General features: G+C 43.4%; 1 protein-coding gene across 10 annotated transcripts in view; it reads right to left on the bottom strand.

Annotated features, from left to right (window-relative positions):
• The window catches only part of shroom2a (shroom family member 2a), an 83,863-nt gene that overhangs the window by 3,761 nt on the left and 64,252 nt on the right, over window positions 1–15,850 (bottom strand). For 7 of the 10 annotated variants that reach the window (XM_088599744.1, XM_088599766.1, XM_088599749.1 and 4 more), the window contains 5 exons: window positions 8,528–8,602; window positions 6,663–7,364; window positions 4,263–4,784; window positions 2,186–2,351; window positions 380–652 (listed from right to left, as the gene is read on the bottom strand). In XM_088599744.1, coding sequence (XP_088455870.1) covers window positions 380–652; window positions 2,186–2,351; window positions 4,263–4,784; window positions 6,663–7,364; window positions 8,528–8,602 — 1,738 coding nt within the window. The remainder of the gene's footprint in view (window positions 1–379; window positions 653–2,185; window positions 2,352–4,262; window positions 4,785–6,662; window positions 7,365–8,527; window positions 8,603–15,850) is intronic. The other 3 variants (XM_088599758.1, XM_088599816.1, XM_088599776.1) reach the window with 2 other exon arrangements.

The raw sequence follows: 15,850 nt of genomic DNA, 5'->3' as shown, positions 1-15,850 counted from the left end.
AACCAGAAGCCTGGAAATGAGACCGGACCCTGCTACTCTTAGCGCTCCTCTCAACGCCTCAGGCCCTCAACCGAAATGGGACCACAAGACATCAGACACAGTCTGTGAAAGATTTTCAAGCCCATTTTCAAGCGACTTAACGTGGCATGACTCAACACAAGCAAAGATCTCTTGTGGCGGGGAACCTGTACACCGTGTTGGTTTCGCCTTGCCAAGATAAAGACACAAACAATCAAGGAAAGGAAGCAGGCGGCGAGTTGGACGTTTCCCAGACGCGGCTGCCGTCCCTTTTCCCAGGGTGCAGCGTTTGCACTGCGGTCGGCGGCAACACCCAGGAGCCGCAGCTGGGCTCGCCGCCGCCCAGGCCCCGCGCTCTCACCTTCTCCTCCGCCGGCGCGCCGGCGTCCAGGCTGTCCAGGGCGTTCTCCACGCGGGCCAGCCGCCCCGACAGCGACAGCAGCAGGCTCACCACCTTGTCCAGGTCCCCCACGAACATGCGGAACTTGTCCACCTCGTTGGGCTTGCAGACCCGCTGGACGAGGGCCTCCACCTCGTCGCCCAGCGCGTTGTTGGCCTGGACGTCCTCCAGCAGGCTCTCCCGGGCTTCCCGCAACACCTGCAGCTTCCTGCCGATGCTGCTGATCAACTCCTGCTGCGGGAAAAACAAACGACCGCCGTTTCAGAGGCCCGGATCATTTCTGGTTTCACACAACCCGGACCACCACTTGCCAGGAGACCTTTTGCCTAAAATTATTTTTTTTGAATAAAGCAAACTTAAAATACAAATTTAATTTCCAAGTACGGTCCAGATAACTTACTTTTCCGCACTGAGGAATGTTAAATAATTAAGAGCCAATGCAGCTCTGCTTGACTGCCGGAGTACCAAACTCATCCGTTTGACCTGGGGTCTGAAGCCGTGAGCCATCTCCCGGTCAGCAGTGAAAGAAATAACTGGTGCCACGTTTCGGAGTGATCTCGCACTCACAGGGTAAGGAACCAATAGGAATAAAAAATTCAGTCCAGCAAGCTCAGCTACGTAGAATAACATGGCAAAATCTGGGTTTTTTTCTATACTCAAAAATTGAGCAAACTGTCTCTCTAAAGTTCCTTACTTTTGGCCTGTGACTGGGTCACCCTTGTTTGGGTGTCTTATTTTCACATTTTTATGCGACTACAGCACTGTCCTTTCACTTTAAAGAAACAAACGAAATTAAAAAGCCAGCAAATAAACAATATTGACATTACAGTTGGTTCCAACATAAACTATCAATTGGTTAACTTCAATCGATACTCTAACAATTAGGAGTGGAATATAAATATCTTTTTCCTCTAGTGGGTTTTGAAATGTCCTGAATTGGAGATCGTTTCAATAGAAACTTGATACTTTCCTGGCAAGTTCTCCCTCATTGGCCCTATACTGCACATAGTCCCTCAATCCTTTTCAGCTTTTGACTTCTACAGGCAGACAGCACCCTCTTCTGTTACACCAGCATCACTGCACTCTGCTCATACATTTTATACGAACTTATTTTAATGGGTGACTTAATTAATATATATACTTTAAAAAAAGGACTGGGCTATGAAAGTATTCATTCTAGACTGCACGAAAACCACTTGCAAAAAACTGAAAACCTAGATGAATATACAATTGGTGGATATTCCCTACCCACACTGAGTGGCTACATCGGCAAAATGCTCTGTAGATACCAAAAATGAGTAGAATTGTATTTACAAATCTAAACATATGTATAGCCCATTTAAGATCTGTAAAGATATTCTGACTTAAATATGATTTCTCTTGATCACTGATAAGCACTACCTTCATTCAATCCTTTCAGTATTTTACCTTTCATATCCTGAACTAAGGTCATTTTCTTTCCTCTAGTAATAAAGCTGCCTTTCGTAGCAATTTCACATTCATCTAATACTGATTTCCTGAGCTGTGTTAATCGCTACAAAAATCAGTGAAATCATAACCAAAACACTGAAGGCTGAAGAATCAAATAAAAAAACGCAGGTGGCACGTATCTGGGACAGTGGTGAAAATATCGGAAACTCTGATCACCCAGTCTCAGAGTGAATTAAGAAGCAAACAGTGATTTTAAATAGAGGGAGAGCAGTGATGGGGTGGTGCCGGGCGACGGCTTTGCTGACTGCAGTAGATGTGCTCTCCTATACGAGCTACCTTCTTCTGAGAGAGATCATTGTCCAGCTCGTCCTCGGAGTCCTGCTCCTCGATCTCCTCCTGCATGTCCTTCATCTTGATCAGGAGCTCTGCCTTGGGGGCTGACGTGCTGTAGTAGGTGGAGCTGGTACCCAGGGGCACAACAGAGGCCAGCTCGTCCTCCTTCCTGTGAGAGGGAGAGAGAGAGAGCGAGGAGGGGCTGGGTCAACAGGATTCGGTCACCTCAGTTTGATCTTCTTTTCCCAACTAATCCTTAATTACGGAAGAGGGCGACAGCAGAAGGGTAAGAGCTCAATTAAGAGATTACCAGTCCCCCAAATGAAAAGGCAAGGATGCGGCTCTCTTCACCACGTGCTGTTGTTATTGTAGACGTCACAGTGTCAGACGCTGCGCAAAAAGATCATTTTGTTCCAGAAGTTTGCTTCTGTCTGACTGAATAACATTTCTCTAATATTAGACATCCTAAAGGAAAAACTAAGGCTGCATTTAAATAAGTTTAAATTAGGTTTTTAGAGTAACTAAATAGGGTGGCATGGTGGGCACAGTGGTCAGTACTACTGCCTCCAGGTGCTGGAACCCTGGGGTCCATTCCTGGGGTGCTATCTGTGTGGCGTTTGTATGTTCTCCCCATATTGGCATGGGGGACTCTCACAGTCCCAAGACATACTGGTGGGTTAACGGGCTTCTAGGAAGACCGGTCCTGGAGTGAGTGTGAGCACGTCTGTGTGAACGCTGTGATGGACTGGCGTCCTGTCCGTTGCTAGGACAGGCTCCCCCAAGACTCCAGGACTCATGAATTAGCAGGTGAAATGGAGAGGTGACAGCACAGATGTCCAGCAGTGCTGCTTGCACTGTTAACTGTACACATTCGACATGTTTTTGCACAGTATTACCATATCCATATCCCAAACGCTTCCAAGTGTTTCCTTCTAAAAAAGGACTCAATAGCTTAGAGCACATAATTTAGATCACTTCTGAAAGTACAGCTTTGTGCAGATATTTCCACCAAACAGCCCAAGACGAACCTAGACTTATTTTGATGTGGTAGAATTTTGGAGTTACTGTATTGGTTGATTGCTACAGGATGCATTTAGTTATTCCTAAAAGAAGTCTAGTAATATAAAGCCTAACGGATTCCTGCAATCTGCTTTAGACATACATTTACTTTATGCAGTTGTCAGCTTTGCTGGTATTTAATAAGATGCTTCTTCATCCTTTACTTAAGGACCTATGCAAGGTAGCACATTTTACAATGGGGATCTATTTAGACTCTGATATCACTAAAACATCCCTGGACAGCACACTTGAAGTAATGGATGTTGTTACTAGTAATGGGCCAAGGATTCGCCATAGTGTTTATCACCTATAACTTTCTCCATTTTTTGTTTTCGCAGTCCAAGGAGCCCACTGGGAGAAGTTTAAACTACACTTCCCAGGCAGCAACAGGATAAGGCCAACTGTAAGAGTCTCTGAGTTAACAGAGCACAGGTGGTGTCAATAAGGGCCTGAACCCAAAGACCAAGCAGGTCTGCTGAACTAAGACTAAAAAACAAAATGGAAAACAATGTTTTTGTGTATGAAAACACTGTACTGAAGGAGAAGCATCAGCCAGTGAGTTTTTCTTTTTGCTCCAATGTTGATTAGGTAGTTGGGGGTGGAATAGCCACCCAGCAAGTTAGATAGGGATTTGTGGAGAAGTGTAATGATAACTCCACAGAATGAAAAGTCTTTTTTTTTTGTCCTTTTAGTCTTTTGTGACTAATTCCGGTTTCGTGAGCCCTGTTGCTTTTTTCTAAAGCCTTCCGTGAACGTAAAGACGCTCGGACCTTCATTTTAAACAAAGGCACACCGTCTCCTCCTTAAGCTCCTAAAGGATGGGCCCACCAAAAAAAGGAAGAGGCCCGTTGAGGTGACCAGCTGCCCGAGGTGTCACATGCAGCTCAAGCAGATCGCCAGACAGGCAAGGGCAAGATTGAAGTTGCCAGTATAGAAGGAGGCTGTGCAGGACCCATGGCTGCACACTGCGCACTGCAGCCCGCGTGCGTTCACCCCACAGGCGCGAATGACCGATGCTTACTTCTCCTCTGAGCTCTTCGGGGATCCCTGCTTGGGCACCGGCTTCCGCCGCTGCTGGGCCCCCTCCAGCAGCTGCTCATCCTTGGGGAAAATGCCCTCCATCAGGTCCATGGTCGTCTTCAGCTTGCTGCAGGGGTCCAGGATGTCAGCCAGCGACCTGTCCTTGTCCACGATCTCCCGGGCCAGCTCCTCGGTCTTCTTGTCCTCGTCCGTCCGGTCCGTCGCGCTCCGGACCCCGTTGCTGGCGGCCTGCACGGCGGACGGGCTGTCCTTCGTGTCCTCGAGACCGGCCTCGCCGGGGCCCTCCGCTCTCTGCCGCGTGTAGGCACAGAAGAGGGAGTAGGACTCCTCCAAGGAGCCCAGGGTCTTGACCAGGGGGTCCCCCTGCTCCTCCGCTGAGCCGGCGGGGGCGACGCTGTGCAGGAGGTACTGCCGGCTCTCCTTCTCCGAGTTGCTCTCGGCATGGACGATCTTGATCGGCACCATCTTCACCGTGGTGTTGTTGTCCATCACCTTCTCTATTCTGCCGCAACACAGCAAGAGGCAGGTATCAATGACAAAGGTTTTTTGAAAAAAGCACAATTAAAAATCTCCTTGAACTTGGGAAAAGAGTCTTATTACACAATGCTAACAATAGCCAATAGCAACAAAATGTCACTCCTCTACCAAATGACAGCGCTCACGTGCACTTCCTTGAACTCTCACTAAGGCAGTACGATATTCAGAAAATTCACAGCACAAAAAACAAAAGATTAAATCGCCATCTAAAACCGCAACAAAATGTCTCAACCCTGAGCTTCACGTGTTGGCAAAAAGATCAAAGGAATTGGGGGAAAAAAAAACATTTAATTCACAATGATGTTCTCTTTCCAGATATTACTGTTCACCTCTTAGAATCAATTCAATGCCCTTTTCTTTTATTAACAAGTTGTTAATAAAGAAAGCTTTGAACGGGCCACAGTCCATTTTTATTTCAATTAATTTGATAGATTTAGTGCCAAGACTGAAATTTATTGATTTACTGACGACTATGTTGCTTTGAGAAAGCAAGCTACATTTCAATTTCATTTTCTAATACTTGACTATAATATACATATTTATAATATATGTATTATATGCAGAGAGGGAGGTCATATATTGCTGTACAAATGTCTTGGTCATTCTGCAATGTTTTTCGCTTTTATTTCGATGTCACACCTTCTTTATGCAGAAAGAACTCAATAAACAAATTTAGCCATTTTATTTTAACCTAATAGTTAATCCTGCTAGATTTGTACACGGATGTATAGCAGGGAGCAAACAATGTTAATGGAAAGTAACACGTGACAATGAGTCACCTTGACTTTCTGGATTCATGTGATGGATTAGCTATTAGAATACTTATAAGTTGCTGCTTGTTTACAGTTTACCTTGAGTTCTGAAGTGACAAGCTTAGTCTTGTGCAGGTTCTGAGTAAACTATTGATGTGCATAACATGCATACAGCATACTATTCGTATATATACAGTCCGTTTTCTGGTTATTTTGTATAAGCAGCGTTAAATATTTGTCAAATTAAGCAAATTCAATCATTCCATCAAATGACTGCACACTTTTTGTTAGCAGTAGGAAGTTAAGTATCTGGGTTAGATCAGAGTGGAGTGACAAAAAAAACAATGAAGAAACTATAATCAAATATTAATATCTGATTTTTAACTCGTTGCTATAATTTCTTAGCACTGGAAAACATGTATATTTTCAGAGACATCTTATTGAAAAGGATATGAGAATCAGTCCATTATTTAACTCGACCATAATCTATCTTTCAAACCTGACTTTATACCCGAGTTCTTGGTAAAAAAAATATATTCATACATGTAGAATACATGGTTTTTCTTGCCTCCAGTATCTTAACTGGTGTTTACCATCCCACAATGCCTTCTTTGCAGTTACTTTCAGTAACAGCCCTGTTTTCACAGTGCAGGAGAAAAGGCGGTGTCAGTGCAGTTCAAAGGTCACCATGTCACATGACTTTTGGGGAGTGTGGATAAAAAAATGAATCACAAAAAAAAAAACACACACCAGTTTTAAGCAGAACATATCAAGTCCCTTAAACGTGAACCAACAACAGCCTCACAGAAATGACCCTTTCTGAGGGTCTGAGTGACAAAGTGCATTGACAGAAATTCTCACTGAAAAGTGGACACATGTAGGGGGCACTTTCTAATTTCATTTGGTAAACTAGGTTGGAGCGCACTTGAACTCCTGAGGCACTCGAAGATTTTTTGTTCAATAAAACAGAGCAACGACAGAAGCTTAACCGAATTACACCGACACACGACGGGAGAGGCCTGACAGTGAAGTCCGAGTAAGAACTGGAGCTTCTGTCAGAAGCGCTCAGGCGGCACTCGTCAGTGTACTACCTGCTTGGGGCTTCATCCTGGATGGAGACCGGCGGCCTGTCTGTCAGCCTCTGAGGTGCAAACTGAGGAGAGGGAGTCCTGGGTCCGTCCATGGAAGGCCGGAAGAAACCCGCCGACTTGGAGGAGGAGGGTGAGGAGGGGGGCGGCGGCGCTGGCTCGAGTTTGGCGAGGCTGCCTCTCTCCGCGGCTCCCTGCTCTTCCTCCGGCCCCGCGGCAAGCTGCGTCTGGGTGTGGAGCGGAACCCCGGGGGAGCGAGGCCCGACTGCTCTGCTGCTCTGGGAGCCGAGCAGGGATTCTGAGGAGTCGCTCAAGGAGGATGTGGTTTCCTGACGTCTGTATTTGTCTAGCTTGGGCGGGGGAGGCCTCTGTGGCACAGGGCCTTTCTTCTTGCTGGAAGGCGCTGCTGCTGGATTCGCTGCTGGCTGGTCGGGTCCTGCACTGTGAGAGCCGACGCTGCTGTCAGTCGCGGCCTGGAGTCTCGAGCGAGCGGGAGGGGCCTCATTAACATCCCCGTTGTCCGGGGCAGGGGGTGATCTCTCGCCACCGAGGGCAACAGCCCCGTCTCTGTTCTCCAGGTCCCCTTGCCCGGCCTGCTCGGGTGGAGGTTGCCAACCGGTGGAGCACGGCTTGAGCTCCTGGGCTTGGTCATTCACTGGCCGTTTTTCTTCCAGTCGGCATTCCTTGTGCCCTCCGTCGGATAACCTGCAAGGCAGACCCACACATTAGCCACCCCTGTCACGTCATGACCCGGTTCTCTCAGTATTAACTTACCTCTTTGCGTTTTTATTATGAATGGCCAAACATGTTTTTGCATAAATGCTGCAAAAAATAAAAAAGTCCTTAATAATACGCTTCACAGAGTGTTCATTATGATATATATGCATAACTCTAAAATATTCTACATAGTGGGTACTATGGTAAGAACATTTCAATGAATTACTGTAAATTTCTGAACACATATTTCTCATGTCTCCATAACAATGTACCACTGTTTTTCCGAAACTTTCCACGGCAACTTTCTGCAGGCAGACAAACCAGCATTTTTTTGTTCCCACAAGCCTGTAGTGAATTTGTAGCGAACGGTGATTTGCTGTCAGTTGGACTGGCTGGGATGCTGTTTTTGTCATATATTTTAACTCTTTCCCTCTCAGTTCTGTCTAGAAGGATAACAAATGTGGGTACTTTAATACAACAAGCATAAATCAGCTTAATAAAGTAACACCCAATTTGCACACAGAAAAGAACACTGTCTTAAACACTACAGTGCCCAGCCATACATATATATCCTCATTTGGAAAGGCTTTTCAAAATTATGTAATTGGTAAGTAAGTTATCTTCTTTAGAAGGACGAGTAAATAGCAGAATAACTTCATTAGCAGAGAAGAGATCAAAGGTGCAACCTGAGAAAAAAAAGCTAATATAGCGTAAGTTCCATACACATGTATCTGTCATGGGAAGACGAAAATTAATGAACTCTGGCTGTTTCAGAACACTAGAAAGCAGAACTGTCTAAATGGACACACAGATCCACGTTGCATCCACGAAATCAAAGTCAAGAAATCTTGTTTAGAAGGTTCTGCTTTCTGGTGTCAGACATGAGCCACAGCAAATTAATATTTACATTCGCATAAATCATAGCAGCTGCTTACTCTTAAAAAAAAAAGACACTAGGCTCCTGAAAGGTGCTACTTGTAAGGTATACAGCTGCTTTTCTATATTTTGTACACTGGCAAAACCACAAAGCAGGCAGGCTTAAGGACTGAGAGGCACACACACACACACACACACACACACACACACACACACACACACACACACACACACACACACACAAAGGAGACAGAAAGAACAAGCGAAAGGAGTACCTGTCAGGCACTGGGAGCCTGTTGGGTTGCTCTACGCTACATGGCTGAAGACACAGAGAGTGGGCAGGAGACAGTCTTGAAGGGAAGCAGAGAAAGTTAGGAAGGAAAGGACGACCCCATTCAAGTGGTAAAAATGGCAGAGGATGGGGTGGAAGCCTCAGGGAGTCTCTTCTATCCTAAAGCCATGCAGGGTTGTTAACATATTCATGAAATTACAGGTATGAAGATCCTTCCAGTTTCCATTTGAGAAGTACAATGAGAATGTTTTCCTCATCTAATTAAGGATAATCTCTCCTCTTTTATACCTTAACGCTGGTGGTGGAGTGAATTTAAAGCCTGCTTCTCACCCCGATTTGCTGCTCAGTGAAGACTGCTTTAAACTACACTGCGATGCGTACAGAGCTACATAGCTTCACATGCGCAGCTGTAAAGAAAAGCTGTATTTTAAACGCAAAATGCTTTAAAAGACAAAGAGAAACAGGGAACCTGTGCTGCAAAGTCATGCATCGGGAATGTCCGCTAAGGTTGATCGTTCAAACACATGCAAGACGAGAGATCAAGTAAGATTCCTGCCTCAATAAAATGAGCACCCCAATCTAGATGCATTATCGAGTGCCTGTAAACCTGTTAGTGCTGTTATTTTCTCCAGAAGAACCGCATCAGGCAAAAGCATGCATGTGAAAGTGTGATGATGATGTCTAATTTAGTTGTTGTTGATTTCCAAATTAATACAGCTAATAAAATCTGACCTTTTTATAGACGTAGGATTCCAGCAATCACTGTCTAGGACAGTGTAGCTGCAATGTTATATATGTTATACTGTACATTGTGTCCACAGCGTTTAGGTTATTTGGGTAAACAGACTGTCTAACAGCAGTATTTGGTGTTATAACCCCAGTGTTTCACAGACCTGCAGAACAGAACTGCCTGCTGTCAGCAGATACCAGAATAACCGATCTGAGACACATGTGTTAGAGCACGTTAGAACATGTTAAAACACGACACCGTCTTTACAAAAGCCAAATTCTCCCCCAACTAAACATCCTCCTCCTAGGACATATTGTATTCCCAACTTAAAATGACTTGATTCTTAAATTCTGAAGAAAAAAAAACTGACCTGCATTCCAGTTTGGTTCTGTATGGATTCTGTATGGAAAGTTTCAATTGTAATTTCTAACATTTTCTTCTTTTAAAATAGGGTAACAATTCCTTGTGGTGTGGTGGAAAAACCAATCCCCCTGCATCCCTGGCAGTAGCATTAACAGTGTGATTTCTGCGTTTCAAGGCTTGTTCCAGTCTTGGAGAATAAGTGGCTAAAGTGGAACAGCCGAGATCAGGCAGACCAGTCTCTAGCAGAAGTCCGCTGTTCAGATTTAGAAAGTAATCTAGGCCATCAACTGGAGGAGGGCTTCAGACAGATCGGTCATCCCAGACTTTATTCTTGTGGGAAGCCTTGATCGAATTTTTGCCCTTTCCGCCAAATCACTTCATCGGCACTTTATGAGATGAATCTGAAAAGGCAGTTGAGCTAAAAGCAGTCACTTAATAAGCAGGTGTTACACTTCTGGCCATCTCTCCAATGGAAGGATGGGTGTGACTCCGATTTGGCACACAGGTCAAACAAGTCTGATGTCTCAATCTACAGGTGGTGGACAAAAAAAAAAACCAGAGATGCTGGGATGAATGAGGGACACCAAGCATATTGAACGCAAAGGCTTCCACCCAGGCGAGGACTTTAAGCAAATAACATTCCAGCACGTGTAGGGTCATGTATAAAAATGCTGCCTATAATAATGACTACGGCTGCAAGAGGGGACCTCAGCGACTTTGAGAGGGGGTGGTTGCAGGGCACGTTGGGAGGAACGTTGGTGGCCAATACAGCTCAACCTGCCCATGTTGCACAAGCAACAGTGTCTAAGATGTTGGTGGGAAAGAGATCATCAGCAGAAGGGCAATAGGGGGCTCCAGTGCGGTAATTCGAAGCGTTAGGTAAAAGATGCGAGCAATGGAAGATCAATTTACTGCAAGCTCTATCTGGGGTGCAAACAGCATCAAAACTGGTCTGCTGAGAACTCCACAGAGTTGGATATCACAGTCCGGTTGCAGTGCAAACTGTTCATCATACCTAGCAGCGCACGTTTGTGAGTATGGTGGTCCAAAGTACACAGGCAACAGACTAGCAAGCAGTAGAGAAATGGGATAAGGTCAGATAAAACATCCTTTAACATGTTTTTGATAAATGGACTGATGCTCAAAGTGCTAGCCCGGAGAACTCTATAACCCGGAATGCTTGGTTCCAACAGTGCAGGGTTCTGTGGGGGTAATGATGTGGGGCTCATTTTTCTGGCATGGTTTGGGTGCTCTCATTCACTTAGAAGGCCAGATCAATGCTATTCATTAATGAATAGTACTGAGTGATCATCTGCCCCCCCCATGTTGCAGCAGTTTTTTTCCTGTCAGGAGGGGTGTCTTCCAGGATGACACTGTCCCCCTCCAAGGAGCACCTGTGGTCACCCGCTAGAGTGATGGATTTGTCACTGGTGTTGTCCATGTGCCACTGCCTTCTCTGTAACCTGATCTGGACCCAATCGATCATTTATGGGATATTCTGGAAGAAAGCCTAAAAACAACCCAATTATGAAACCCAATGCCTTATTACGTGACTTTAAATTAGTGTTTCTATGTTTTTGTCCACTACCAGCAGCCCACAGCTCATATCAGTGTCACAACCATTGCTTAACAGCCTGTAGTCTTGTGTGTTGGGTGGTTATTAAATCTTCCTTTCTCTGCGAGAGCAGGATGTACCCACAGAGAAATATGAAGGGTCCTACATTACAGCTGCCCATGCTGCACTTTAATGCAGATAAAGACATTCCTCCAAGTTCCAATTTTCCTTTTAGGGACTTGAACAGAGATAAGTGCAAAATGTCCCAATAAATGAGAAATCTCCCTGAACCACAACATGAAAACCGAACCCAAACTGGATTGCAGGTTCCGATTGTAAGATGGCTTTCCCGAGGACGATGTCAAAGATGAGCGCAGCTCAATTCTCCTTCAGCAGGATCACACAGAAGGTGAACGGTAGAGGCTTGAGAAGGGTTTTTAGAGTGATTCAGACAAGCGGCAGGGAGGGAACGCATGCAGCATGCTTAGTAGATTGGACTGTCATCAGGTCTTACTGTTTAAAACAGTGGAGTGAAAGAAAGCTTCAAGCACCAGAAGCGCCCAATGGCAAAGACCTGCAAAGTGTCAAATGTGAATCAATGAGTCTAAGAGTTATTCCTTCATTATTCCTGGGTGCTGAAGAGAAGAACCTTCAAAGCACAGGGGCTGTTTACACCAGAAATTCACAAAAGAGTCAAAAGCTTCATCAAATATGTTGGATGTTCTACCACAAAGACTTACTTTACCTACTTAAGACTCTAAAAGCAAACATCATCCTATGAGCATTAGAAAGCACAAACAATTTTAGAATACACACTAATTTAAACTACAGCACAACTTTAAAGCAGCGGGTCATTCATACCTATATGGCTAGCCACTGCTCACAGCTCATGCATACTTTCATTTGCATGAAATGCATAGATATTGATCAATGAAAGACAATTTTGCAAGCATTTTTCCTGGCACACAGCTTTACTTACTGTTTTTGCAAGAAAAATACTTCAATTTTGTCAAGACATTTTTTTTAAATTGATTCTTGGTTATTTTGCACATTTGTTTTGCAAAGAAAATCAGGCTTATGCAAAGGCACAATTGTCACACAAACTTTGCTGTTCTAATCACAATATCTGGTTGCAAGGACATCTGCTCACACCAGAAATAAAACCCAACCCCAACTACGTACAGCAGCAGGTAAAGACAGTTACATCTGGAAATTATCAGACAAGAAAAAAAAGAATGTAAATCAAACTGTACACAACTTAAGACATTTGTGAAAGGGTAGCAGAACCCTGATCTATATGGATTTATACCGCATTCATCTCACTTGAAAGAGTTCATTTTATAATTGTGGTGCTTGAAAAGCATTACCCGTGACTTGCACAGCAAGAGATGCACGGCAAAGTAGTTGTTCATTTCTTGGAGAAATTAAATGTGCATCAGTATGGCGATTCAGATGATGGCAAGGTTGATGGAAAACAGGCAGCTTTTTTAAACTACTAAATCACTCAAGATTTTTTTTTAATGGCAACGGAAAATGAGCTGTCCCCTCATGCATATCTACTGTGTCTTTGAAACTAATCAATACAAACCACATACTCACTCAAGGAGTTACGGCACACAATACTCCAAACTTCATCAAAAGTATCAATATATTAAAATGATTCAAAACACCTGGTTCATATTATTTCTTGCCATTACCAGCTGCCAGACAGAATTTCAGGATTTTGTACACAAATTCAGAAAAAAGCATCTCACTAAATAGTGCCATATGTTTTTCCCAGAAACCTTATACACACAGAAAACAAGACTTCTGCTTATGATACAAAACAGGCTTAAATCAATATTATATTCTGATGTATTGATTAACGACTGAACTAAAGAAATTCCCCCGTGCCTAGCGCTGATTTTGATGTTTTTTACTGACAGTGAAAATCACCAATACAGTAAGTCTTACGGTTACATCAACATTCCGTGAGCGATAAAGAGATTAACCAACATATCAAATGTGAAAATTGACTCTAATTCCACACAGAAAAATAGAAACAAAGATGGAAAAACAAACACGCAAGAAATGGCCAAAACATTTGTGTGCAATTAACAGGGCTCCTTTGCAGCTCACACTTGACGGTTTTTAAATTGTACAGTACATTAAAGTGTTCTGTACTTAAAAGAAATCGTCTCCTAAATCTTGCTTAAAACAGCCAACTGTATGTGAAAAATAAACAAAAATGAATACGAAAATTATTATATATAAAAGATTGTGAATGTCAATTTGTACTTTTTGGAATGGAAGCTTGTTTGCTGAAAACATCATTCCTACAAACTGGTATATCCCTTGTTTTGTCTCATACAATAATAACATTTTGCTATAGTTTAGTTTAGTATAGTTTCTTAAGTTTGTCACTAGTTAAAAAACACTGAAGAAGGAAGCGAAGGAAATCCGCTCTCCATCTCCAGAAGAAAGCACGAACTGAGAATGTATATATTTTGCATGAATCATAGAAGTTTATCGACTTAAATGAACTATACTTCAAACCATATCTAGACCTACACATTGTAGATTGCTCATTACGTGTTGTATTTTAATCCCAAAAATATACAATGAACTGCCATGCTACTTGCCAGTACCGATGGTCTTTATAGCGACAGTGGAAAAGTCATACTTAAGGTATAAAACACTCAGTAGTCTCCAACAGTAGGCAGGGACTTATTTGTGTACCCCTGTAGGTGGGCTTAGGAAACATTTGCATGCGAGAGCTCTGAAACCTGTCAAGCAGGAAGCGTTTCCATTGGTAACAGGACTGTAGTCCCAGACAGTATCTCGGTGATTCGAGGTGATAACCGCGTGAGAAGACTAACCCTGTAGCCTTGTCTTTCAACGTGTATCTTTTCACTGGCGCACACGGGCTCAAATTTTTAATGGCACAACAAAAACAAAAAATACGGCACACTTCAAGAAAGACGAGCGCTCGACATCCCATTCTGCTGCACAAATGCAGACTGGGGAAAGGCCGTGACACCACTTTGTTATGGGGGTCCTGTTTTCTATAGAGGCGCCACAAGTTTCTGCTCTGCCCTTGTGGCACACGGTGACCTCTTTTTTCCACAGCCCTGCCCAGAAAAGCTCTTTTAGGGCTGACAGTGTGTCAACTAAGCAATGTTCAGAAACAACAAGGTTTTCAAGCTTTGAAGAGTAAGTATATTATTATAGCCTGTAAGTATTATAATAGCACGCAGTGGCCTTTGCATTGCGTCTTGTACAGTCATTAGTATTTTAAAGCTATCGATCATTTTTTACTTCACTGACATGCAGAAATGAATCGTCACTGCATAATTGTCACCAGATAAGATTTAAACTAAAGGCTGGTTGGTCTCATCACCAGCCCACACCACTGCTGAGGCCAAAGGCCCTGAGCTGCACACCAGTTTCTTCTTTCTACACAGAAGGCGGGCCCGTCTCTCCCAGCCCACAAAGCAAACACCTGGCAAAGCTGCAACTCCTGCATGGCCCAGATTCTAGACAGCGGTTCCACAAGCAAGACAAACACAAGTGATACCCAGACAGCAGTGGAATCCGGAATCTAAAGGATTTGCAGTGATTCTCCTCCGGTATAGTTTACAATCATAAAAATTATTTATTATGTATTTAGGCGAAAAACACTCTGCCATTGACATGAAAAAAAAAGCCCTTTTCCCAGTAGAGTAAAATTAAATTGTCAAAAAATGCTTATTGTGCATTTAGCTCTGTTTAAGACGGCTGTCCAGTAAGCACATTTAATTTTAATGCACATTAACTTGTTAAATAAGCTGCAAATTTAAGTCAATGTTGACGTTTAATTAAGACTTAAGTTCAAAAGTTGAACTTATCCACTTTCAAAATCACACTGCATGCTGTGAAATCTACTGCAACAGGCGGCACAGTAAAATAGTGAAAAAAGTGAACAGTGGACTCTGTCAAATGGAAATTGTGCATAAACATAACTGTTCACACATTCACAATTAAAGCGCTCTTTAGAACTAAAGAAAATTAAGACAATGTTGAACTCCACTGTTAAAATACTCCATGAGCTCAGGGTGAAGGGTTTTAGTGCATGCACGTTGGTTTTTATTATGAAGCCACAACCTGGAACTCCATCACTCCTGCAAATGTGTGCCTTTCTCCATTTTCTTAACACTACACAACAGTTATCGGAGCACTGCCCCTTTTATTTGAGAAAAAAAATGATCGAAGGGTTTGTAAACTGAGTCATCTGTCAACAGTAATGTTGTACAAAAACACTTGTATTACTCAAATGGGAACTAAGCCCTGCACTTTAGCCTGACCTGATGAGTGATGAATGATGTTTATATCCTGTCAGGTCACCAATGAACCACAATGTAGCACAGACACAGGTGCAAAATTACATTATGTAATTACAATAAACATTAAAATATACTTTTACAGCTCTTAACTTACTAAAGTTTAGGATCCTAGCAAATCTGACATCAACTGACAATTAAAGACACTTTCTGCACGTCCAGCCCGATTCAGGGTAAAGGAGAGAGCAGGAGCATGGGAGCGCATTCCTGGGACAAGAGCCTTGGATACCAGCAGACCGGATGCATAATTCAACCAGTGCCGAGGACAAAAAGGCCCTTTTTTGCCCCTTAGATGCAACA

The sequence above is a fragment of the Lepisosteus platostomus genome, chromosome 2, assembly GCF_059453375.1.
Source record: "Lepisosteus platostomus isolate fLepPlt1 chromosome 2, fLepPlt1.hap1, whole genome shotgun sequence".
Taxonomy (NCBI): Eukaryota; Metazoa; Chordata; class Actinopteri; order Semionotiformes; family Lepisosteidae; genus Lepisosteus; species Lepisosteus platostomus.
This window is presented reverse-complemented; position numbering and strand designations above follow the sequence as displayed.